At 33.7% G+C, this 24484-nt stretch overlaps 3 protein-coding genes, 1 non-coding gene and 1 pseudogene across 6 annotated transcripts; 2 read left to right on the forward strand and 3 right to left on the reverse strand.

The window, feature by feature from the left end:
- Window positions 1–511: 511 nt before the first annotated feature.
- On the reverse strand, window positions 512–6522 carry LOC100807347 (RNA-dependent RNA polymerase 6). Of its 2 annotated transcripts, none has more exons than XM_003522570.5 (3): window positions 6100–6522; window positions 2157–4883; window positions 512–1769 (listed from the first exon to the last, which is right to left on the reverse strand). In XM_003522570.5, the coding sequence occupies exons 2-3, from the start codon at window positions 4869–4871 to the stop codon at window positions 870–872; spliced, it is 3615 nt and encodes a 1204-aa protein (XP_003522618.1). In that variant the 5' UTR covers window positions 4872–4883; window positions 6100–6522; the 3' UTR covers window positions 512–869. The 2 variants fall into 2 exon arrangements, with proteins under 2 accessions (XP_003522618.1, XP_006578148.1); XM_006578085.4 differs by having other exon boundaries at window positions 2157–4892.
- Window positions 6523–7713: 1191 nt separating this feature from the next.
- Window positions 7714–10548, forward strand: SPX2 (SPX domain-containing protein 2). 2 transcript variants are annotated; one of them, XM_014774329.3, is made up of 4 exons: window positions 7714–8273; window positions 8948–9212; window positions 9301–9427; window positions 9916–10548. In XM_014774329.3, the coding sequence occupies exons 2-4, from the start codon at window positions 8970–8972 to the stop codon at window positions 10296–10298; spliced, it is 753 nt and encodes a 250-aa protein (XP_014629815.1). In that variant the 5' UTR covers window positions 7714–8273; window positions 8948–8969; the 3' UTR covers window positions 10299–10548. The 2 variants fall into 2 exon arrangements, with proteins under 2 accessions (XP_014629815.1, NP_001235083.2); NM_001248154.2 differs by lacking the exon at window positions 7714–8273 and having other exon boundaries at window positions 8961–9212; window positions 9916–10398.
- LOC113001550 (small nucleolar RNA Z279/snoR105/snoR108) lies at window positions 7935–8039 on the reverse strand. Its single transcript, XR_003266944.1, has one exon. It is a non-coding gene; the product is annotated as a small nucleolar RNA Z279/snoR105/snoR108 (small nucleolar RNA).
- On the reverse strand, window positions 10537–12569 carry LOC100808423 (protein BUNDLE SHEATH DEFECTIVE 2, chloroplastic-like; annotated as a pseudogene).
- Window positions 12570–16903: 4334 nt separating this feature from the next.
- On the forward strand, window positions 16904–21846 carry LOC100808957 (DEAD-box ATP-dependent RNA helicase 15). Its single transcript, XM_003522572.4, has 12 exons — window positions 16904–17086; window positions 17223–17338; window positions 17426–17526; window positions 17957–18129; window positions 18218–18449; window positions 18544–18662; window positions 19286–19342; window positions 19437–19621; window positions 20278–20422; window positions 20514–20597; window positions 20677–20740; window positions 21520–21846. Exons 2-12 carry the CDS (start codon window positions 17226–17228, stop codon window positions 21528–21530), a joined length of 1284 nt encoding a protein of 427 aa, XP_003522620.1. The 5' UTR covers window positions 16904–17086; window positions 17223–17225; the 3' UTR covers window positions 21531–21846.
- Window positions 21847–24484: the final 2638 nt, after the last annotated feature.

Raw genomic sequence — 24484 nt, forward strand, 5'->3', positions numbered from 1 at the left:
ATTGAGTTATGTGATATCTTGGTGATCATGATGTTAAATTTTAGATAAATCAAACATCCACAAATATACAATTTTATAGTTCAAAAATTAGAATAAAACATCATTCAGGTCCCTGAAAGTATATAATATTATCAAATTAATTTCTGAAAATAAGAAAATTCAAATCCCAAAAGTGTAATCTACCTATCACTTTAATCCAAAATTCAAAAGTTGAAAAATGAAAATGTTGAATGGTAAAATTATTTTTTTATCCTTATTATGAACTGCAGTAAAACGCAAATTGAAACATATATGTACCCTTGTCAAATATAAATGACTTTTTAATTTGTATGCCTCTTCCACCGACATACCACAGGCACCTCAGCTGCGAACTCATCATCTGCTTCAACTTATTGCCACACCCAAAAAGAGCCCACTTCTTATAAGTTGACAATATCTACTTCGCCAAGACATTTAATTCCACGAGCTTTAACAGTACTATAAGCCGAAGATCTCAATAATAACTTCACTATTGTTTGAAATAACTTATGAATGCTGCACACAAAGATCTCAACAATAGTTTCACCTTTGTTCAAAGTATGCTTAGAAAGCTCAAAAAAACATAATCTAATCACAATCACAATCATATACAAATAACCGCAGCACAACAAGACTACTACTATAACATACGGTCAATGTATCAAATGTAACTAGACTAGATACAGTCTTAAGCCCCAAAGGCAAAGGAATTCCCTGGCTTGGGAACAAACCTAGTTACAATCAAAGCAGCTAAAGTGAAGACACATTATAAGGCGTATACAACACAGGTTCACTGTAATATTATAGAATGGCAGAGTGGCCTTGTAGCCAAGAGCAAGCTCTCAATGGAATTATAACCTTTCAGATAGATACTTTGCCAGATAATCAACTGGCTTAGTTGAGTCAAAATTTCCACTCCTCTGATGTCGTTGCCTTATCTTTGTGCGAGCTAGGTAATCAACTGCAATCCAAGGAAAACTCAACATCACCGTACTTCCCAAACTATCAGCCTCTTGGTTCTCTGAGGATTTATCTTGCAGATCAAGGGATTTTTTCACCCATTCAGGATGATATGTCACTTGATACCAGGCCGAAGCTTTCTGCTCATACAACAAATTTTTTTCTTCCTCGCTTAATTCTCCAACATCCGAATTCAACTTCTCGAAAGTGTATCTAAATTCTTTTTTCAGGGCACTGTAAGAGTGCTTCAGCCTCTCCTTAAGCTCCCCTTGCTTCCTACTGTTGTATTTTGGCATGGACCAAATCTGTCCAGTAACAACTTCCTCTTCTCTTTTCACTTTGTATTGACCAATTAGCCCACTCAACTGGCCATCATATGAGCATTTTTGCTCCCACGCATCAGCAATAAAATCAGCAGATCCTGGAACCTCAAGATCTTTATCATATGGTATATCGCCAGTCACAAAGTTCAAATACGGAGCTTCAATATCTTCATCATAAGCATCTTTGATATGCCGGTAAAGTCTACCCAGGATTTTATTTGACCTGTAAGACTGGTGCCGCTCTTTCCCCATGAAATCAGGGTACAATTTTGGCTTCAGATGAGGAGGCATAGTGACAAGCTTCCCGGTCTTTGGAAAATCGACAGCAGTGGCTGCTAGCTCGGCCAAGTGTATGCATTTTTCATCCAAGGCACCATAGTCACTGGAATCAGCATGTACCACATGTGCATTGCAGATTGCACCCAAATGTTCATTTACCATGTTTCTGACAAAAAATTCTATGATGTCCTGCAGTGTGGAAGACAAAACAACTTTAAATTGCTGACTCATTTTCGCAATATATAGTCAACAAGAAAAATCACACCATATGTACAACAAGACAAATTAGAGGACAATGTGCAAGTCCCTATGATTGAATGTGACTGTAGAATTAGTTCCAGCACACTCAAAATTTTATGTTAGAGATCAGATGAAATATTTCCCAAATATGAAATGTTATTACTATACACAAGTCCCTGTAGTGAATATGTCATTTGAATTACTAATCAAATGCATGAGGCTATGAATAATTCATGTGAAAAACAACAATCATATTTTAATGTTCCCATGTATAGCACAAAGCACACAGCTAGCTAACTATGGAACTTCATAGAATGAAATTCAAAAAGCACATACTCGGGTCATCACTTGACGTGTCAGAAGTTTGCTTTCTTGAGGGGCATACTCCATAGGTATCCAGCTCCTCTTACTTGGTGGAATGAGATTTTCATCCCATGTGACAAAATATAGATCCCCATCAAGGTCACTTCCAGAAGCTTCATTTGTATGGGGTCTGTCACCCTTTTGAGGGAAAACAAGACAATCGTTTAAATGATGTAAATCGGGGGCATCAACTGCCTCCAAAACTCTTACATCTCCTGGATGAAGGCAAGGATTTTTGGCTATAACCACAAAACCTTTAACTACATGCAGGTTCTTTGTCTCTGAAAATCTTGACCCATGCTTTGAGAAACAATTTTCAAGAGAAGGTGTAGACACTTGAACAAAGCACTGCCCTTGTTCAAGCACACCCAACTCATCTAAGACACCCATCAACCATCGCCCAGATGATACAAAAATCCTGGACTTTTCTCTAAGTCCCCAAAGCTGCGCAGCACGTGTAGAAGTTAACATACCTCTAAGATGAGGTTCTGTTAGGGGACTGAAGCCACAACTTAACATTATTGCTGCAGCATTCCCATGCTCAGCACATGATTTGGTCAGAACATCAAAAGCGATATCTGCATCCACAAGCATTTGATTTAACTTCAAAAGCATTGCCTCCTGCATTTGCCAAAATATTTCATCAGGCACACCCAGTGCCGAAAGCAATGTTATAATCTGCCGATTAAGAAAACCAGGCTGAAACCTGGTCCACGCACAGATCTCCAAGATATTATGAGTAGATTGAAACTTGTTCATACTAGGCCTCAAAGAAAGTCTGACCCCATCCCCTTTAGCCGGCCAAGAGGCCACGACCCCTTTAAAACCAGCATATCTGATCTGGTAAGCAGAGGGTACATTGTCCAATTTCAACTTTTCTGCAACTTCCCTTGCAAGATCATGAGTGATAACACCAATACCATCAGAGAAAATGTAATTGTTCCTCTCAACATCGGGTAGCATGGAGTTAACTTCATTTGCAGCAACTTCAACTGTTGCATAAGTAGATGAGAAGCATTGTCCCATCCTAGCAGCACATTTTGCAACATTCCTCTGATTAAACTTGCCCATCCAATTTCGTATATCATCACATCTTATTTTGTCCTCAGCAAAAAACCAAGCAGATCTATCTCTAAGTTGATTGGATGAAAAGGCTAAAAATGAATATTTTCGGCCACAAAAGTAAAATCCCTCTTCCAAGATAGTTTTCACCCTTTTATATATTTTTGTCTTTTGAGAGAAAGAGTTTGATGTGATTTCCTTCACTATAGGAGCAACATAATAGTTAAGAGCATTCACATTAATTGTCTGCATGCCTTCATCCATAAAGGTGACTCTCAAGAAACAATCTGAAACTTCTCTGAATTTTCTGAGAACCCTGTTGGACAATTCAACTTCAGGTGGTATACAATAGGCTTTTGATGGAGTAACAACCAATCTTCTAACCTCAACAATATCATCCAACTGTTTAGAGATCTGATACAGTTTTGGATTTCTGAGCAACCATTCTTGGACTATTTTTAGCCTCTTAGTTGCATCAAATACTGGGCGCTTGTACGAACATAAATGCTTCAGGGCAGCCACATTAAGCTCCTTAGGTTGATTTCTCAGCAATTCAAAAAACCTATCCGACAACCTGTGCTGATTGAATATGCCTTTATGTACAATAGCATTGACCAAAAACATTATGTCAAAAGCAATGTCCTTCTGAAAATGTACATAGAAGAAAGCATCTGACATTGGCATGCCAAAATCAGGTTCATTCTGTGTCCTAAGTGTCTGTTTGAGTGGAAGTTCTTGTATTTGCACTCTTTGACCTTTTAGATAAAGCATGGCCTTCATCAATTTCGCACCATGGCGAGGTGGGATTGAAATTCTATAAAAATTGCATCGACCAATTGCCCCACTAGGAGTAAAATCAGTGGTTCTGATCCAAGGATCATCATCATCCAGCAAATCAAATGGTACTGATTCTTCAATGTCATCATCGGCAGTTCTGTACCAAACCCAAGGCGAAGAAGCTAGGTGTAATAAAACAACGAGATATGATGTATCATTATATCTCCTGATCTCATTAATGTCTCTAACCAGGAATCCCACCTGAAAATCACACTTTATAACTGCTTTTTTGTCTATCCCTTTGAATGAGAATGCAGTATCTCTACTGAAACAAAACCTGCACATGCCATCAAAGGGATCCACAAGAAATTTTACACCTTTATCAGGTCCTCTCCAAGAAACGAAAAACTCCCCTGGACTAACCAAAGTCCCAATTTCAACAAGTACATCAGACATCTTAAAAGGAGTTGTAGTTCTCCTCCTTTGGTTCAGGAAGTATGGATTTTTGGGCCCACAGCTGACCTTTAACGGTTGATTCTTCAAAAATAGATCACAACAACCTGAAGCATTCAGGGCTGCAGTCACAGATTCCGGAGATGCAAAATGCACAAAGGCATGGGGCTCCACCTTCTTGTAGTCTTCCGTTCTTCTAATCTTTGCAGTATCAATGATTTTAAATTCTGGATATGACTCTGGAGGGGTCCAAGAAGTCTTCAACCTACACCTGTACACAAGTCCAATTTTATCCTCCAAGTAATTCAGGAGATCACTTGCTTTGACCTCACTGCCAAATCCACCAATGCTAATCTGAGTAACCACTGAACCCTTTTCACTTCCTTCTAAGTCCATGTTCTTAGTAGTCTGTAAATTCTAAACCACACAAATTTGCAACATTAACCTTTTGAAATTGACAACATAAATCAATATTTGAGAATAGAGAAAAAAAATAAAGTACAGTGTGGGAAAGGGAAGCCTTCAATATTAGCCAAAAAAATACCCATCTAATGAAGATTCAGAGTGGGGGGTTTATGAGCATAAAGAGAAAGCTAGCCCAAGGTATCATCAGCTCTAGATTAACTTTGGTTACAAAAATATAATTAAAGATAACTCAATAAATCAGTCATCAAAAACAGCAAATTCAATGAGTATAGAAAGAACGAGATACAGGGAGAGACAGCTGCACATAGAGAGACAGATTTGAACTCTGAGCATGGTTTTTATATTTAGTAAATTATGAGAGAATTTCCACAAACTAATTGTTTTTTTTCAAAGAATTCTATCAATAAGAACCTTCTTCTTCAGAGACAGACAGAACATATCCTACCCTGCCCCTTCATTTTTTCGTTGCTCCAAAAATATGTGCACTAAGAAAACTAACGATACAGAAACAAAATGCACCAAGAACAGACCCCAAGGCTTCACTAAAACATGAGACAAATTTCCCACATATCAATTTATGGAGCAGCCGAAGAATGAAACAATTTGACACACAAATCAAGAAGAATATGATAATAAATCAGAGAAATATTATTCAGATTAAGATTGCTGCAAAACAAATACAAATCAGAGGCTTTAAGTATGTGTTTGGGTGAGCGTCTACACTTTTTGAATGCAAGGTTTTAAAAAACAGTCCAACATCAAGGTTTTTGGAGTCACTGCGGCTGGAATTTAAGTAGAATTCATAAGAACAAGGAAACTACGAGAACTAATTTCAAAACGGAAACCAAAAATAAATAAAAACTCCTAACAAAACAGAAATTTATCATTTGATTTCAAACTGGTTGACTCACTTTCTTGACTCAAGAGTTCATGCGAATTTACACGAGTTTATCGAGTTTACCTGAGTTCATCCCAAAAAAAAAAGGAGTTAAACAGCTAGTTAATTCGTTTTTACTACCTAGAATCATAAAGTCCAGAGAGCGTACGAGTTAACTCAAAAATTTGACAACAATGGCTTCCAAGCATTTTAGAATACCCACGATCCAAAACACAACCAAGTACTAAATCCAATGTCGAAAAATAAAAATCTTGGGGCAAAAGAAGAAGAAGCAGAACCCACTAAATGCGAAAAGCTTACCCAGTAACCAAACTAAAAACGCAGGATAGCGTTGTGATCAAATCATGAAAGTATCAGCAACCGCAGAGTCTCGCTCGCAATACCCTTTGATAAGAAATGGTTGAAAACTTAAGGTTCACATTACATTATAAGCATATAAGAATTAGAAAAGAGTAATAGAAAGTGATGTAGCTGTGTATGAGAGTGTGGAGGAATTGCGATTGAAGAGTGGAAGATAAAGTGAGAGAGAGTTGCAGCATGACGAGTCAAGTCAAGTCTGATTGATTCGGTTTGCGATGCCTTCTCCACGAAGTTTACATTTTACAATACACAAAGATAGTGTGACTGAGTGAATGAGTGTGCGTGTCCTTTGTCTTGTCGCTATTTGCTATCAAGTCGCTCTGTAATCAGTTTCGCCATTTTCATTTGTTAGGGCTGGAAAACAAAAATTAAACAGTTTTAAATCATTTGTTTCATGTGTGTACGAAAAATATCTGTTGGCAGATTTTCGTTCCTTAAAATAATCTTCCTATTTCGATAAATTAGTCATTATCTTTGGGTTCAAAAAAAAAAATCGCATGTAGGTTTGGATTGGTTTTGAGTAAAAAAAAAAGGAAAAATCATTAGATCCAAAAAGAAAAAAATAATAAGACAATTGGTGGCTTAGTTTGATTAGACTTGCTAAAGTGAGAATGAGATTTACAAAATTAGACCCCTTCACACCCAATCTAATTTATTGAACTAAATAATTAAATTTTTATTGACATAATTTTATATATTATTTTGGTCTTTTTTTTAACCTAGGTATTCAATAAAAGTTAAAGACTAATCCTCAAAATATTAAGAACATGGGTTGATCTCTTTTAATAGATACTTTTCATACATACGAATCAAAAATTAAATTTATGATGACATGTTTAAAAAGTAAAATTATACTATTTTGGTCTAAATAAGGTAACATTTTTTTATATATTTTAATTTTAAATATAAGTAAACTTTAACTAATTTTATTATATTAATAATATTATCTCTAAAATACTTTTCGTCTAATTGAAATTAAAATTTATCCACACAAATCTAAAATAAAATAACATTTCTTTTTATATATTTTAATTTTAAATATAAGTAAACTTTAACTAATTTTATTATATTAATGATGTTATCTCTAAAATATTTTTCGTTTAATAGAAATTAAAATTTATCCACATGAAGTTCTTATTTAATGTCTTATTCATAATTTTATAATTTTAAATAATTCATGTGGTAAAATTCGTTATTTTTCTTTCCTATAAACTAAACTACTCTAAAACAAAATATTGAACCATAGGTCTTCTTTTGGATGATTTTTTCTTTGAGTTTTGAAATTTTTAAAAATAACAATTAGTTTTTAATTTTAGTTTCAATAAAATTTCAAATTAATTTTTAAAATATAATTAGATTCATATTATATTAAAATTAGTTTAAAAATATTTTGGGTGATTGTAACGCAATAATAATGATGATAATGTATATAGCACAGTGATAGGTGCTAATAACAGAAGTTGATAACAATATAGTGATCATAGCAAATATGTATTCTTTTTTAAACTAAAAACAAAATTCACAAAAAAAAACTTAAAAATAAGTATAAAAATAATTTCAGCTCTATTTTTTCTCAAACAACCCATCAAGGAGCAAATGGTTGTCAGTTTTCAATTTCCATTTTAAAATGCATTCTGGAAACAAGAAAGGGGTGGACTGATTTGCTTTGTTATATAATTTTTAAATTGTTTTTACCCATTTTTATAAACAACAAAAGTTTTTATAGTTTGTTGTTTATAGATTTTAGTTACTAAAAATAATCGTACTTCAGGTTAGGGATCAGATTGGTTCAAGGGAGAGTGCCCAGTTGTCGTAACCAGGCTGGGGCGGACACCCCACTCGCATATTTCGTGCGAGATTTTTACCACTCCTCATATCCCATTAACTGCCTGAAGGATCATGACTTTTAAGAGCCAAAGCTTTTTCCTCTTATAGAAGCTAATTTAGCTCCTTTGTAATATCGTTCGATGTGGGACTATAACATAAATCCCCACACCGCCTATTACCACCCACTGCTTAAGACTTGATAGACAACACTTATTTCATTATACCACCTGCTCCAACCTCTTGGGAATCAAAGTTAAACATGATCCAATTTATGGGTGCAAATCAAGGTTCATTTTATTGTGCTTCAGAATTTTGCAATAACTTGGCTCAAATCCATGAGCCCAATTGTGTGTGTTTTCCTTTCATTTCAATTTCTTGCTTGTTGTCGCTTTGAAATGTAAACACGGTTCTATAAATGAAAATCCTTAGTCACTAGAAGGTAGCAAAATTGTGCCAGAAAATTTTCAATTATATTTAGAATTCCTTTTTGCATCACATAAACTTCATTGAATCAAGGTTGAGTTGGGTTTACTGCTCTGCGCTAAGCCATCAAGTTATTAGCATCGAGATTATTGTTTAATGGATTAGCATAGAATTATTGGATGCTATGTGATCCGTCAATTACAAACCCACAACATTCTGGTCCATTCACTAAAGTGCACTTTATGACTTGGGCATCAAGTGAATTTTGATCAATCCTAAGCATCGTGTAGTAATGGTAAGTTGGACCAAGAGAATATTCTAACAAGGCAACTAAAGGAACAGAATAGAATTATACTGCTATCACTTACATAAAACCGGTGAAACCTATGCATATTGCGTGTAGAACATTAAGTATATTCTTACTTCAGCATTAATATTCTAATTCCAGAACCTGAAGAATAGCATTTCTTTCCCTTTATTTACTTTTAATCTAATCCACTCAACTCCACTAATATCCTTGTGCAAAACTGAGTAACAGATCGATCATTAGTGTTGTTGCCATGAAGTTCTGGAAGATCCTGAAGAGCCAGATCGAGCAGACCCTGCCCGAGTGGCGTGACCAGTTCTTGTCCTACAAAGACTTAAAGAAACAGTTGAAGGTTATGTGTCCCAAAGATGCTCTAACTCCACCCTGTTTGGATGCTGACGAGCTTAACCACTTCCTTGGCCTCTTGGAGCTTGAGATAGATAAGTTTAACGGTTTCTTTGTGGACAAGGAAGAAGAATACATCATCAAATGGAAGGTAACTATATATATATATCACAATTTCCTTCCCTTTCTTTTTTCTGGTTTTATGAATTTAAGAGCAGTGGTTTGTATTTGTGTTGCAGGAGTTGCAAGACAGGGTTGCTAGAGCCATTGATTCAAACGCGGAGTTGATGTCACTAGGGAGGGAAATAGTGGATTTTCACGGGGAGATGGTTTTGTTAGAGAACTATACCGCACTCAACTACACAGGCATGTTCTAAGAGCTCATGCACTAATGATAATTGTTGACTAGTGTGTTTTCTTGAGGAGTGGTAGATCATACTTTTTAACACTGTCTTTCTATCACACTTTCTCAGTTTCTCTTAGTAGAAAAAAGAGTGTTAACAACACACTCTCTAATATACTTCTTACTAATGAATAAAATCTTCTAACAAATACAAAATCATAAATGAAACAAATTAAATAAGTAATGATTTTCAATAAATTTCAACCAATAACAAAGAATGTATTCAAAAAGCGTGTATCAAAATGTGTCATTAGCATTTCTTAGTTAAAGTTTCATTTAATGCAACCTATATGAATTTAATCCAACAATAGTAGAGAGTGAGTTAAAAAGAGAATATCGTGAATGTATTACTAGCATCTGTCATGTTTTCTTTCCTTTAAATATATTTACACACAGAGAGATAGAGTTATGAGATTATGAGGGGGGGGTTTGATGATGAATGTTTGTGCAGGTCTAGTGAAGATAATAAAGAAATATGATAAGCGAACCGGTGCACTGCTTCGCTTGCCTTTTATCCAAGAGGTGCTGAACCAGCCCTTCTTCAAAATTGATGTGCTTAACAAGCTTGTAAAGGAGTGCGAGGTGATACTGAGTATTCTTTTCACCAACGACTGGTCTTCAATTAGTGAGGATTTTGAGGAAGACGAGTGTGGCTCCATGTCTGGAAATGAAAACAAAGAGACGCTGATGCACGTTCCAAAAGAACTTGATGAAATTGAAAACATGGAGAACACGTTCACCAAACTAACTTTATCAGCACTGCGTAGCTTGGAAGAAATTAGGGGTAGAAGCTCAACTGTTAGCATTTTCTCATTGCCTCCTTTGCATAACTAGGCTTTGCGATTGCAAGAGGATTGAAAAATAAAATAACTGCACTAGCCAATGCAACCAGAATAACATAGATCTTCTCGTGTTTATCTTCAAATCTCGTGTACTTAATGTTTATTAGAAAAGAAATAAACATAGAATTTAGACATGATTTGTCATTTATACAAGAGGATCCATTTCCCTGTCTCAATGGTAGATTTTCATATGAATCAAAAGAAGGATATCAATGCATACTAATCTATATTACCTTCATATATGGCTATTTCTTACTAGTATTGTTTAGTTTCTTAGGTATCCCCGTATCTATTGGGATAACTACGTTTGTTTATTCTATTTTTGTTTTTTGTTTTCATCCTTCTTGTTATTCGTTGCTTTGACCCGAATCAACTTTCCTTCTTTGTCCAAGTATTTTCTTGTATCTTTCTTTCCCTATTTGGTTTTCTCTGCAGACTTTGTTTCCAAGCTTCCTTATCTATCGGCTGCTATTGTCATCTCACTAATCCCCTCTATCAAATTCTCAAGGGAACAACAAAAAGTTGAGTGTTGTGACAGCTAACCACAGTTCAGAATGGGGGCAAATATGTTACTACATATTTCTGTTTGTTGATTTATTCATTTTTAAACAACCACTATGGCACTATGTCTACAAGTGAACTAAGAATTTCCAAATATAAAATCAACATAGTGAAAGTATTTAAAGAGACACAATATACATGTGTGTGTGAGCCTCCATATGGCTACAAGGACTTTTTATCCTACTGATCATAAGTGCTCAAGAAGCCACCAACAAAGCCTGTTCCATTGCAATTCCCGCATAACATCTCCTTCCTGCCTCTATAAAGAGGGGGCAAAAAAGATTGTATAAGTCATGAAATCCAATATAGAAAACAAAGGTTTTTATTACACCGTTGCCAAAATTCCCTCTTTCAAGAAGTCTTGCATTAAGAATTGAAATAACAAAAAAAGTTTTATCTTATCCGATTATCCCACTAGGTGGTTGTAGACTTGTAGTATGAATTCAAGAAGTGTAATTTTTTTAGAATACAACTAGAATAGAAAGTAGGGTTTTCTGTATCAGATAGAACACATAAATAAAATTATACAATAGAATGGAATGGTTTGTTTAGGTACCCGCAAAGCCAGCACGTGTCACCGGCTTTAAACTGTCCATTGAAAATATCAACAGAGTTCACCCCACTGCCTTTGCATTGAGAGCATAGAACAGCTCCTGTTAATCAAACATGACACAACAAAACCAAAATTTCAAATTGTAGATACTTTCTGTCGTTTTTGTCTTCTTCATCGTACGATGTAGAAGGTGTTTGAATAAGAGACATTCACTTCTCATATAAGTATATAACCACTGCCTACTTCAACTTGACAAAGCATGACACTTATGTGTTTTGGTTAGATCAGCATGTGTTCAACACCAGTTTGAAATTCACATTGCTTTTAATTTTATTTTTGTGCATTGAAAAGTTTAAAACCTCCGTTCAACGTCAAATCAACCTCCTTTCTGTAAAACCTCCAAACACAACCTTAACGTATCTAAAAGTGATGAAGAACAAAACCTCGTGATTAACACAAATACAAAAGGCATAGTCCAAAATCAATAATTTGCTTATACAGTTGCCGAAAAAGGAACAAGAAAAATTACTTTGCATCTACTAGCCACGTAAAATCAGAAGACAATTATCATTTCCATCACAATCAGCACAAATCACACTATTCGGTTTTGTATTTCGGTTGGTGTTTTGGTTGCCTTTTGCAGCCTACATGAATAGAAACAGATAACTACGTTAGCTAATACAAACACAACTACCTACCTCAAGAAAGACTTTTTTTTTAGGATAAGGAAGACACATTTTAAACTAGTTATGAGCATGTAAAAATGTACCTTTGCAATGACAAAGCGATATTTGGTAGCAATAGGGCCTTGAAACACATAATTGACTCCAATATGCTTTGGGTTTGTATTACTTTCTTTACCAATACCTAAGCATTATAAAGTTTGAAAACAAAGATAGCTTAGCACCAAACCACGAATATAATAAGATAGCACAACATACAAACACAGGCACACACAAGGCAGCACGTCAACCTGGTGCTGGTGTAGTTCTGGGAGAACTTAGGCACAGGACAGGGAACATTGGAAGATTTAAAGTATAATTAGACTATAATTTGTATAAGTTGGCTGAGTAATGAGAAATTGAAGTGGTGAGGATTAGATAATCTGGTGTGGTGTTCCACACTCAAATTGAGGGACGGAATAATGGATTGAGATATTAATCAGATTTTTTTCTATGGTAAGAACGAGGGTCATTTTTTAAAAAAAATTATGTCCAAGGCATTTTGTTATCTGGCATCATTTTCTGTCCCATAGGGCCCGCTTTGAATGCGATATGGTATCAAGCTTTAAAATTTGAAGCCCAGTTACCTTTAAATTTACAAGGGCATTCGACGGAAACTAACCAATAAACTGTTTAATTTCCCTATGAATATAGGGGCACTGCTACGCGCACCCACCAATTTTGCAAATTTTCCATTTTGTCCTTTCATAAAAGGATCCATATGAGACTTAAAGATCAACTTATCCGTATGAACTCTGATCCGTCCGTATAAGGCTTACAGATCAAGATCAGGTGATCCGTATAAGTCCAATCTAAAACTTTCAAGTTAGTAGCACAACGCTCTAACGAATTAAGCTAATAGATCAATTATGTTATAAAATAAATAATATTGTTATATATAACAGTAAACTTTCTTATATATATTTAATGCACATGTAAATTTAAATAATAAATTTTGTGACAATTAGTTTTGATATAACTCATACGAATTATTTAATCTGTTAATTTTTTATAAATAAAAAATATTTACTATTAAAAATTTTAATATGTTAATAAATTAAAAAAAAACATATTTTTGAAAAAAAAATTAAAAAAAACACTTACGGATTGCATGATCCGTATGAGTCATATGAATTAACTCATACGAATTACGTAATCCGTACAAGTCATACGAATTATGTATGGATTACATAATTCGTAAGAGGCATACGAATTATGTAATCTGTATAAGTTAATTTGTATAACTCATACGGATTACATGATCTGTAAGTGTTGTTTTTTTAATTTTTTTTCAAAAATATGTTTTTAATAGTAAATATTTTTTATTTATAAAAAAATATACAGATTAAATAATTTCTATGAGTTATATCAAAATTAATTGTCACAAAATTTATTATTTAAATTTACATGTGCATTAGATATACATTAGAAATTTTAGTGTTATGTATAACAATATTATTTATTTATAACATAATTGGCCTATTAGCTTAGTTGGTTAGAGTGTTGCGTTAATTCGTATCATTTTATGAAAGGGTAAAATGGAAAATTTGCCGCATTACAGTGCCCTGGATATAGAAGGCAAAACGGATTATCTGGACCAATGTGAGCCGACCCGATATGAGTTGGATGCTATAATGAACCCAGTCAAAAAAGCCCAAACCTAATTTGTACCTAAATGAAGTTTAAATCTAGTAAAAATCTGGTTTTTGTAGGCTTTCATTAGATGATGATTAGGTTAGACTAAAAAAACTAACTGCATTTAATTTGAGCTAAAAAAATATAAGTTCAAATCTTATATTTTATCGGACGAATTTAGATTGACCTAACTAATTCGGCTCATTTTGTCACCTGTCTATGATGTCTTGTGCAAATTTATTTCAACATAAACAATAGATGAAATGTATTTTTTATTCTATATTTTGGTTTAATATGATTTTAAAGATTAATTTTTTTTAGTTCGTCACTTCAAATATATCTATTTGATCCAAATGCTCTTTCTGTTAGTGCGCGCATCCATAACTCCTCTTACATTTTTATATAATTTTGTTGTTATAATTTTAAAAATATAAATTAAATAATTGAAATAATAATAAAATAACAGACTTAATATTATATATTTGCCTAAAATTTTAATTTAATTCTTAATTTTATTTTTAATTTCTTTGTTATTTATTGTTTTCATGTATTATTTGAACTATAATATAATTAGTAACTCAATAAAAATATCTAACTCAGTCGGTTAAGAAAAATGTATGAATTATTGTAATTTTTTTGGTATTTGTTTTTAATTTCTATGGATAAAAAATAACTTAATATATAATTTCTTTAAAAATATATAAGTAAATAAAAATTCTAAAAAAAGACGTGGTGGGTTGTCTATAGGTTTCCCTACACTACTCAATAAGTATGGCGATGAGTAATAAAATTTTAAAGTTAGTTCTTTAATTATGAATCTGCCCCATCTTTTTGTGGGACAATAAGGGGTATGGTCAAATCCATCCCTAACTCGTCATGTTATCATGCCTAGTTGTATTTCATATCTGATAAGTGTTATGCATGCATACGTTATTTGTATATTGAAATCACATAGGAATTATTTAACTTTCTTCTCTTTTATTGCTTATTTTGTGTTAAAACAACAAAACTTAACTTCTTCTTAGTTTTTATCTAGAATATGCTAAAGTTAATGATTTTATACTAAGTTTGGTTGTATTTTTGTAGAGATGTAACAGAGGTATAGAAGAGGATTGAAGAATTGAAGTAACATGCTCAATGCGGCATCCTTGCTTAGCGAGTCAGAACCGCTCAACCCAAGCAAGTCCACTCAGTGCAATAAGCTACATTGGAAAATAGTTGTCACGTGCAAGCGTGCTAAGTGTGCATCCTGCAATTTAGTGTGTGGCCACTTAATCTAGTTGGACATGTGCACTCAACGCAAGCATCGTGCTAAGCATACAAAAAAGTTTTGATTGGCCAATCAAGTGGTGAAGATATTTAAAAATAACGAAACATTAATTCATTCTGAAGAAACCACAAAACAAATAAGGAAGTTGAGGAAAGTAAAGAAGCCATAGTCATTGTTGAAGGAAATTCAATTTTCGAAGCTTTAGCTGATCCATTTCACTCAAATTCTCTTCCATTTTCTTCTATTTCATTCCACCTTTTATACTTGTAAGCTTTTCATGACAGTAAGAGGCTAAAACCACCTATTTGTTGGAAACTCTGCAAACCAAACTCTTTTTGATGTAATGATTCTAAACTATCTATTTAATATGATATTGATATTATTATTCTTTTCTATGCTTATTTACATGTTTGTGGTTTGATCATCCATTTTCATGTAAAGTTTTAGGATTTAGGCATTGGAAAATGTTTATATGCTAAAAACTTAGGAAAGACATCTAGGTGATATATGTCTAGGGATAGAGTTATATTATTTAATCTTTTTATGCATCTCTATTGTAATGCAAATTATTTAATATAATTTTTAAGGGATTAAGAGTGATATTAAGTTATTTAGACTCTTTCACTTGAAGGATCATGGTTAGAGTAGGTTAGTAGATGTAAGTAATAATCATATTCATGTTAAATAGAGAAAAATCAATTATGATTCTATCAAGAGTAGTTATAGTAAGTTGAGCCTCCAATACGTTGGATAACTCATCATCAACGTCATCTCACAACTCTAAGCGTTTGTTTTCTTACTCTTTCATGTTCCTTGCTTTGTAGTTAATTTACATTAATTCATATTTATAATTAATCAATGAATAAGATTCAATTTGATCCACAAATTACTTAAACATTAGGTATATATAACGTTTAGTACAAGCAAAATTTTTGTGGACTCAATACTTAGTCTTATCATTTTATTTCTATTTGTACGAATTGATATGCTTGCAAAGGAGTCAATAATATCATTCATGAATAGCATTTTACTTAAGATAAAATTGCATTTTCTGACATTTGGGATTCAATAACCTTGTATTTGCATTATTTTATTTCATTGTGGAACTAGCCACATAGAAGAAAGAAGTATAATGACCTCAAAGATTGAAACTAGAAGCATAAAGACACATGAAGAATAGAAGAAAAGTAGTGCCTAGCAAAAATGGTCACAACCATGATATTTTGTGTACGGGAAGATTTCTTTTAACTCGCCCATAATTTTCTTGATAGTAAAGATTACACTCATAAATGATACCAGACATTGTTATCTTATCATTTTGCATTTTAATTGTAATTTAGGCCCGAAACTTTTTATCATATTGTGTTTTTCAATAACATTTTACACTTAGGACTAAGCATTTTAGCTTTGATTAGCATACACCTTGAAGACATATTTGAGAGTCATCTTCAACTTTTTTTAAAGTTGTTATGCTTTCTTTTATTTTTTGTTTGCTTTTATGATTACAAGTATAATCTCTTCATTTTATGATAGAGGCTTAGTCATTGTATTGATGCTTAATTTAAGTATTTTTATGTTATGTTGACTTTTCTTCTATTATTTTTAATTATGCGACATGTTTGACCATCATTTTTCATAATTATAGACGCTTAAGAAAAACTTAAGAGATGAACCCAATTATTAAACCTATAAGAAAGGGCCTAAAAATTAAATCACAAAATAAGTTTAATCCTTCCATAATCAAATGAATTAACACAAAACTTTACAATATACACCATAAACAATAAATATACATTCTACCAAATAATAATATACAAATTTATAAACATTTAATATGAAAAAAAACAAGGCGGTGGCGGCTTTCTATAAAATGGCCTCGTGCCCTTGAACCCTATCGTCACTCGCTCATCCACTGGAGGTTTCGCTCTCTCAGTTTCTTTTCCCCAAATTGTTTTTCATCTAACAATTTACTTTGCAGAACCCTAACCCTAGCCCCTTCGCCTACCTTGTAACCTTCCTTTCGATCCTTCATCTCGCAGGTATTTCCATCTTCCAAAACCCTAGATTCCCTTCCTCTCATTCTCTCTCTAGGGCAAAACCCTAGCTCAATTTATCGGCTCTGTTTCCATAATACTTTGTTTCATGTTCTGATTTAGTTGATTCGGTGATTTGCAGACAATGGGTGAAACTAAGGACGAAGCATACGAGGAAGAGCTTCTCGATTACGAGGAGGAAGACGACAAGGCCCCCGACTCCGCCGGAGCTAAAGTCAACGGCGAAGCTACCAAGAAGTATGTGCACGATGTGTTGTTGTGTCAAGACATAATAAATCTACGATTTTGTAATGTTACTAATTTTTTTTTGTTTTTATCTTGCAGGGGCTATGTTGGAATTCACAGTTCGGGATTTAGGGACTTCCTTCTGAAGCCAGAGCTTCTTCGGGCTATTGTGGACTCGGGATTTGAGCATCCATCTGAAGGCAAACTATCTATTTATCTGAATCTTTTATTTAATTTGCAGTTGTTGCTCTTGGCCGTGGTTGCTGTTTGTGATGATTTTGAGGATTTTAGATTTGTAATGGTTATTGTAATTATTGTTTTGAAATATTTACTGGGTTTTTTCATCTGTAGTGAAATTGTTTGACGCCCTTTGTTTTCCGTTACCATACTTTGAAAATTTTGGATTTTGTGGGGTTTCAACTTTCAACAGAAGAGTTTGATACATGTTACATGTCTGTCTATCGTATCATCCTTATGTGATTTTCTAATTTTTATTTTTCAGGTAATACTTGTATCACAATCTTGTTTTGGAGAACTAAATTGCTTTGGTAACGCTTGAAAGCGTCAGAAAAAGGTTTATTTTACTTACACTCGGTTCCTTGGGCCCTGTTTTATTTGCTTCATCACCAGTGCAACATGAGTGCATACCTCAAGCAATTCTCGGGATGGATGTAATTTGTCAAGCAAAATCTGGGATGGGAAAGACTGCTGTTTTTGTTCTGTCGACTCTGCAGCAGATTGATCCTGTTCCTGGCCAAGTTTCTGCACTTGTTCTTTGTCATACAAGAGAATTAGCATACCAGGTACTCATGGGCGACTTGATACATTAAAGTTATGTATATTTGTATTCTAGTTGGTTCTGATTTAAGATTTGCAACATCTTTCATGCAGATATGCCATGAGTTCGAGAGGTTTAGCACCTACTTGCCAGATCTCAAGGTTGCTGTCTTTTATGGTGGGGTCAACATCAAAGTTCACAAGGATCTGCTGAAAAATGAGTGCCCTCATATTGTTGTTGGAACACCGGGAAGAATACTGGCATTGACCAGGGATAAGGACCTTTCTTTAAAGAATGTTAGACATTTCATATTGGATGAATGCGACAAGATGCTGGAATCATTGGGTATGTTTCATTGCTAAATAGTCACTACTGATTTGAATTTTACTTTTGATTTTTTTATAGTATGGTTTTAACTGTTCCTATCATGCCTCTGCAGATATGAGGAAAGATGTTCAAGACATTTTCAAGATGACTCCCCATGATAAGCAAGTTATGATGTTCTCAGCAACACTCAGCAAGGAAATTCGCCCAGTCTGCAAGAAATTTATGCAAGATGTAATGTCTCATGGCCAGTACTACTTGAAATTAGAAGTCTCTTTTTCATACTGCTCAAAATCTCTGAGAGTTATCTAGATATTTAGAATGCTGTGGTATCATCAATTTTTTTTCTTCTGATTGGGGTTTTGCTTGTATAGTGCCCTTTTATTCATACTTTTACTGAAACACCCAGCTGGTAGGGTGGAGTGTGAGGTGGGCTGGTGGCTGGAGAGATTGGGCTAGAAAGAAGCTTTGGATGGGATGCTTAAGTATTGGTCCTGTTTGTGGCTGTATGTATTTTTTTGTTCTCCTTTGGTTGATGTTGGAAGTTTGTTTCATCTCTAATAACATGGTGTGTGTCAGGTATGGGCTTTTTGCTAGGTTTGGTATTCATTTTCTTTAATTAGGGGGAAGGGTGTGAGGGCATTTTGGGTTTGTTTCTGCCATTTTTCTTAGGGCGTGAGTGTCAAGTGTCATGGCACTTGCTTGGCGTGACTAAAAAAAAGTTTCTGCAAGGAGACAAAACAGATGGACAAGAACTGTCGTTCAAGGGATCTGCATCCATCATTCATTTCGTTGTGGATTCCATTAGCTTGAGGAAGGACCCTAATATGATTTACTGTGAAATTTGTTCCTTTCAGCCTATGGAAATTTATGTTGATGATGAGGCCAAGTTGACACTTCACGGGCTTGTGCAGGTGGGTTTTTTTGCAATTTTTTAACTAAAGTTTCCTTCCTTCAAGATAATTTGTGATATGTATGGCTGGCTAACATTGTTGACTGACATGGCAGCACTACATCAAATTGAAAGAGGAGGAAAAGAATCGGAAGTTGAATGATCTTCTTGATGCACTGGACTTTAATCAAGTTGTGATCTTCGTGAAAAGTGTTAGCAGAGCAGCTGAGCTGGACAAACTACTTGTGGAGTGCAACTTTCCATCTATATGCATTCACTCTGGCATGTCCCAGGAAGAAAGGTTTGTTTTATAGATGTCAACGGATCATGAGGAACACAGTTTCCAGTCTTTTTTTCTATTGATGATTCAATTTTTTTTCTTGACTTATTTTGTTATGTTATTCGGTCTAAACTTCCAATCTAATAATATTAACTTTTATTGGAAAAATTATGTATATTTCATGTGGGATATGATGTGGTTTTAACGATACTTGAAATGGGTCTTGCTTTTTGCCGTGGACCTTAAATAAAAGGTAACAATGAACAGCATCTCTTTTCATTAAGAGGGTAACGTGTGTGTGCAGAGAAGTGTTGATGTTACCTTGCCCTAATCTTATGCATAGGACATGCCACTTTCTGCATTCAGTGTGTATGGATTGTATTTTGAGTGATTGAGAGAGGGAGGAGACTCTGTTAGGACCCGGGCCTGTGTATTCTTTGATGAGATTTTATATGCATTAAGAAAATAGCACATTTGTGTAATACTACGAAAGATTGATGAGTCTGTAAGTTGTGATTTTCTGAATGGAATTATTGGAGTAGCCGGATGAATTTGTCAATTATCACCATTAAAATGTCATACAAGGTGCTGCTTACTTGTTTTTTATTCTGATTGCACCGTTTATATATATTGCAGTGATGTGATTTGCGAATGATCATTACTTATGTATTTTGTAGGTTAAAGCGCTATAAAGGTTTCAAGGAGGGGCATACAAGGATTCTTGTTGCAACAGATTTGGTTGGAAGAGGGATTGATATTGAACGTGTCAACATTGTTATAAACTATGACATGCCTGATTCCGCAGACACATACTTGCACAGGGTCTGCTATTAGTTTCCTCTCAGTTAGTTTTTTTCTGTCAATAAAACCTAGTATAGGGTGGGCTGACTAATTTTGGAGGGATTGTGCACAGGTTGGTCGAGCTGGAAGATTTGGCACCAAAGGCCTTGCAATCACATTTGTTTCTTGTTCTACTGATGTCGATGTTCTCAACAATGTAGGGAATTAATTTTGTTAACTTTTTTTTAATGTTATACCCATTTGCATTTCTAATTTGTGTTTGATGGATTTCACAGGTTCAGTCTAGGTTTGAGGTGGATATAAAGCAGCTTCCTGAGCAGATTGATACCTCTACCTATAGTACGTATTTTTTCATCCATTAATACCTCTACCTATAGTTCATATAGAGTTTAATTAGTTGACTGAAAATTATAATTTAGAATTTTAATTTTGTTTCCAATTCTTCCAAAATTGAAATTGAATTAGAACTATAAATTCTATGTTTGTATTGTGTGCTTAGGACATATAATTGAATTTTAAATTGATTGAATACTGATGCATTATTAAAATTGATTATAGTCCTTATTAAAAAATGCATTTAATTATCAAATAACTGTTTAGAAATTATTTTTGTGCATTTCTATTGCTGAGTCTCATAATATTAGTTGAGCGCATAATTAGCAGTTTTTTTGGAGTGTTACATATAGGCTTAACCTGGTTTTGAAATGGCTTCCTATGATATTTATTGTGACATCACGATTGTTATTTTGAATTGGCTTCTAAGCATAAAAATTTATATCAATGTTTGCACTTGATTCATTGTTCTTCTTTGCAACTATTTATTTCTGAATTGCATGTGATGTATGTTTCATGTATATATGAAAACAATAATTTATTTTTAGTACTATGAAATACCGACATTTCTCGTCCATTAAAATTTTACTATTTTGCCGTCGTAAATCTATACCAATTTGTGTAAAGAATCTATATGCCAATTTCTGCATCTTCTGTTTTTTTTTTACTGTCGTGAGATTCTTTTCCTTCTCAGTGGTTTTTTTATCTCTTCTTTTTATAATATAATTCAGTTTACTGATACGCGAAACATTCTTCTGACTTCATCTCCTTTACATTTTGTGCAGTGCCATCGTAGATTTTTTTGGGAGCAATGTTAGATGCTTGGTGGCATGAGTAATAGTGACGCATGGTAATTTGAACGGTGCAGCTGGATGATTAACCGGTGCTGATAGACACCAGAGTCTGTCTACAGACTGCCATTTTACCATTGGATATTTATCGGTATTATTAGATAGCAGCAGTGTAATGGCTTATGCATTTATGTGGTTTCACTTACTGTATCCTGTGTGGCAGCTACGCTGTTTTCATGAACGTCATGTTTTGAGTTAGTCTTACTGCGACTTTGATACTTGATACTTCTGTTGAATTCGATACGTGGTCTTCGATTTAAATTTCATAGTTTTTACTTCTCAGTCTATTCTTTCATTTAGCTATGAATTAATTTTGGCTTAAATATTTTTTTCCTGTAATTTAGTATTTTTTATATTTGTTTTTGGAAAATGCTTTAAAAATGAAAAACAAAATATGTATTATTTATACAAGGGTGAAAATGAAAAAAATCTTAAAATGTAGGGATGAAAAAATGTATTTAAGCCATCAATTTGCAGCCAATTAGAAGAAAAAAAAAATGACTCTAAGCTAGATCAATTCATAGTTAAATGGGTTCTATTCTATGATCTCTATTTACAAGCCTTGGCACTCCGGCGTTCAATTATGGTTGTCGCTAGTAGTAGTAGTACGCATTGTCTGTAACTTCTTTGCAATAGAATCAATCTCATTGTAGGCTAAGACAACTGCGAAGCGCTGACCTCTTATAATTGATTGATAGCAGTGGCACTTCTTCACTTAGTTTGCCAAATAAATCCAAGCAAGAATGGAGTGCTGGAAAAGCATAAGGCTAAAGAAGCAGTTATAAGATGTTAGCGAATTGATGAATTTTTATTTGTTTTTAGATAACAAAATTATATTATGTATTTCTTATTATACAAAGGCTAAAGAAGCATCTATGAAATGTTTTTATTGATTTAAAACTCGGGGCGGGGGAAAATTTTACAAGATTAAATAAATCAGGATTTCTTAAAATTTGATACTTTTCCAAAACTATCCTTATTCAATTTTGAGGAAAAAATGGTAAAAATACCATGGATGTGTTTTTTTTTTATATAGAACTTCACTCTTTTATAACGGAGCTATCAACTGCAAAGTTTGTAATAGTGTAACTCACGTCTAAGTTCATCATTCGCATACAAAAGATATTTGATTAAAAATGAATTTCTAATAAACTAATTTTGAGAAATATATTTTAAGAATTTAACATTAAAATTTATATTCAGAAAGAGTTTCAAATGTTAGGTAAAAATACAATTATTAAATTAATAAATAAAATATTTTTTTTCTTTTTCTTTTTCACCACAAGAATTGCAACCTAAACATTATTAAAAAGGGTGAGAATTCGATTAAAAAGGGACAAAATTCAATAGCTAGTGGGATACCGATTAGATAGATAAAATTATAGACTCCGCAGTTTTGCCTAGCAGCTATAGCTACATGCGTGCATGGTGGGAATTTGCTAATTACATTTACAACACGATGGTGAATGGTGTAAAGATATGAAAGAGAGGAGAGAGAAGCTAATGTTTAAAAATAGTGGTGAAATATTGTTTAATAAGCCAAAAGCCAGCATGAAATTTTGTTTTTCCTAGCATGGATGTAAAGAGAAGAATCCTTAAGTATATATTATAGTCCCCTCTTTCTCTGGAGCAAAAATAAACGATCACCAGACATACCTAACATTTGCACAACGTATAATGGATTAGTGAAAGAAAGGGAGAAGAGCCTTTTTCTTTTAACAATTTCTTTGTATTTAGAACAAAATATTTTTAACACTTCAACGACATAACTATAGTAATAAGCGTCTAGAAACAGGATACCAAGTCATGTCATACTACATGGACCATTTGAACCCATTTCTTCACAATCCTGCACATGAAAACCTCCATAGGACGGACATTTGAGTCTAACAAATTTACATTTTCCTTGCCGGTTGTAAAATTGGTCACGCAACTCTTCTTCTAAGGCAACATTTGGAATACCTATCTTGTTTTCAAGGACAAGGAAAGAGACACCAGTCAAAGACTCACCAGAGAACAGAGCACGGACCCAACATACACTGAGTGTGCACTTGTACTCCCTGAATTGGTGTTATTGTTTTTTTATCTCCTAGTTTTTATAATTTGACGTTGCTGTTTTTAATTTTTTAGTTGTCTTCCGTTTCTCTCTTATTGACTAGTTTTTCTTTATATTTTGTTCTTTTTACGCTTTATTCGGTTGGATATTTTATTTTATCTTATATTTTTTGCTTAAATAACTTGTGAGAATCCAATCGATTAAAATAATGTCATGTCATCACTCAACCGATATCAATAGTAGAGATTTATAATAAAACTTTTAATATACCAAAAATCTAAAATAAAAAATTTTATCATGTACTTAAAATAAAAATTAAATATATATTAAAGACCTCAAACATATTTAACCTTATATTTTTTTCATATATGTATGATAATAAATGTTATTTAAAAAAAAATGTCCCCACTGACTCTGGTCTTAGGTTCGCCACTTGAACACAGCTTCCAACTCTTTTAGACTCGACAAATGTTTCCTTTCCTTGTCATGCATCAACCAAGTGGACCACTGCATCTACCTGAATCAAAGAAGGATGATGCTTACTCTAGATTCTCTAAAAGTAACTTCTTAAAAGTCATGATTCACGTACCAAAGTCCGGACATGCTTAATGCTTGAGAATAATAATGCAAGCAGCAATTTAAAAACCAAAAAAAAAGAAGCTGACTTCTAAGAATTCTAGATCTTGCTCTGTTGGTTGAGCAGAGATAAAAAAAAAAGGTATACTATTATCAGTCATAATTATGAAGACATTAGTATTTATATATTCCTTAATTTAAGTATATATTATGCTCAACAAGATAGACTCCATAAGAAAAATTGTATCAGCAGAAGTTTTTTTTTAA

Source organism: Glycine max, chromosome 4 (assembly GCF_000004515.6).
Source record: "Glycine max cultivar Williams 82 chromosome 4, Glycine_max_v4.0, whole genome shotgun sequence".
In the NCBI taxonomy this organism is placed as follows: Eukaryota; Viridiplantae; Streptophyta; class Magnoliopsida; order Fabales; family Fabaceae; genus Glycine; species Glycine max.

Bases quoted from the DNA above. Each gene is read 5' to 3' on its own strand.
- LOC100807347 (XM_003522570.5), bottom strand. From the start codon at position 4,871: ATGGACTTAGAAGGAAGTGAAAAGGGTTCAGTGGTTACTCAGATTAGC. The intron at 1,770-2,156 runs GTATGTGCTTTT...TCCACACTGCAG, and splicing joins CACGTCAAGTGATGACCCGA to GACATCATAGAATTTTTTGT.
- SPX2 (XM_014774329.3), top strand. From the start codon at position 8,970: ATGAAGTTCTGGAAGATCCTGAAGAGCCAGATCGAGCAGACCCTGCCC. The intron at 9,213-9,300 runs GTAACTATATAT...TTTGTGTTGCAG, and splicing joins AATACATCATCAAATGGAAG to GAGTTGCAAGACAGGGTTGC. The intron at 9,428-9,915 runs GCATGTTCTAAG...ATGTTTGTGCAG, and splicing joins TACCGCACTCAACTACACAG to GTCTAGTGAAGATAATAAAG.
- LOC100808957 (XM_003522572.4), top strand. From the start codon at position 17,226: ATGGGTGAAACTAAGGACGAAGCATACGAGGAAGAGCTTCTCGATTAC. The intron at 17,527-17,956 runs GCAAACTATCTA...CTTCATCACCAG, and splicing joins ATTTGAGCATCCATCTGAAG to TGCAACATGAGTGCATACCT. The intron at 18,450-18,543 runs GTATGTTTCATT...ATGCCTCTGCAG, and splicing joins CAAGATGCTGGAATCATTGG to ATATGAGGAAAGATGTTCAA.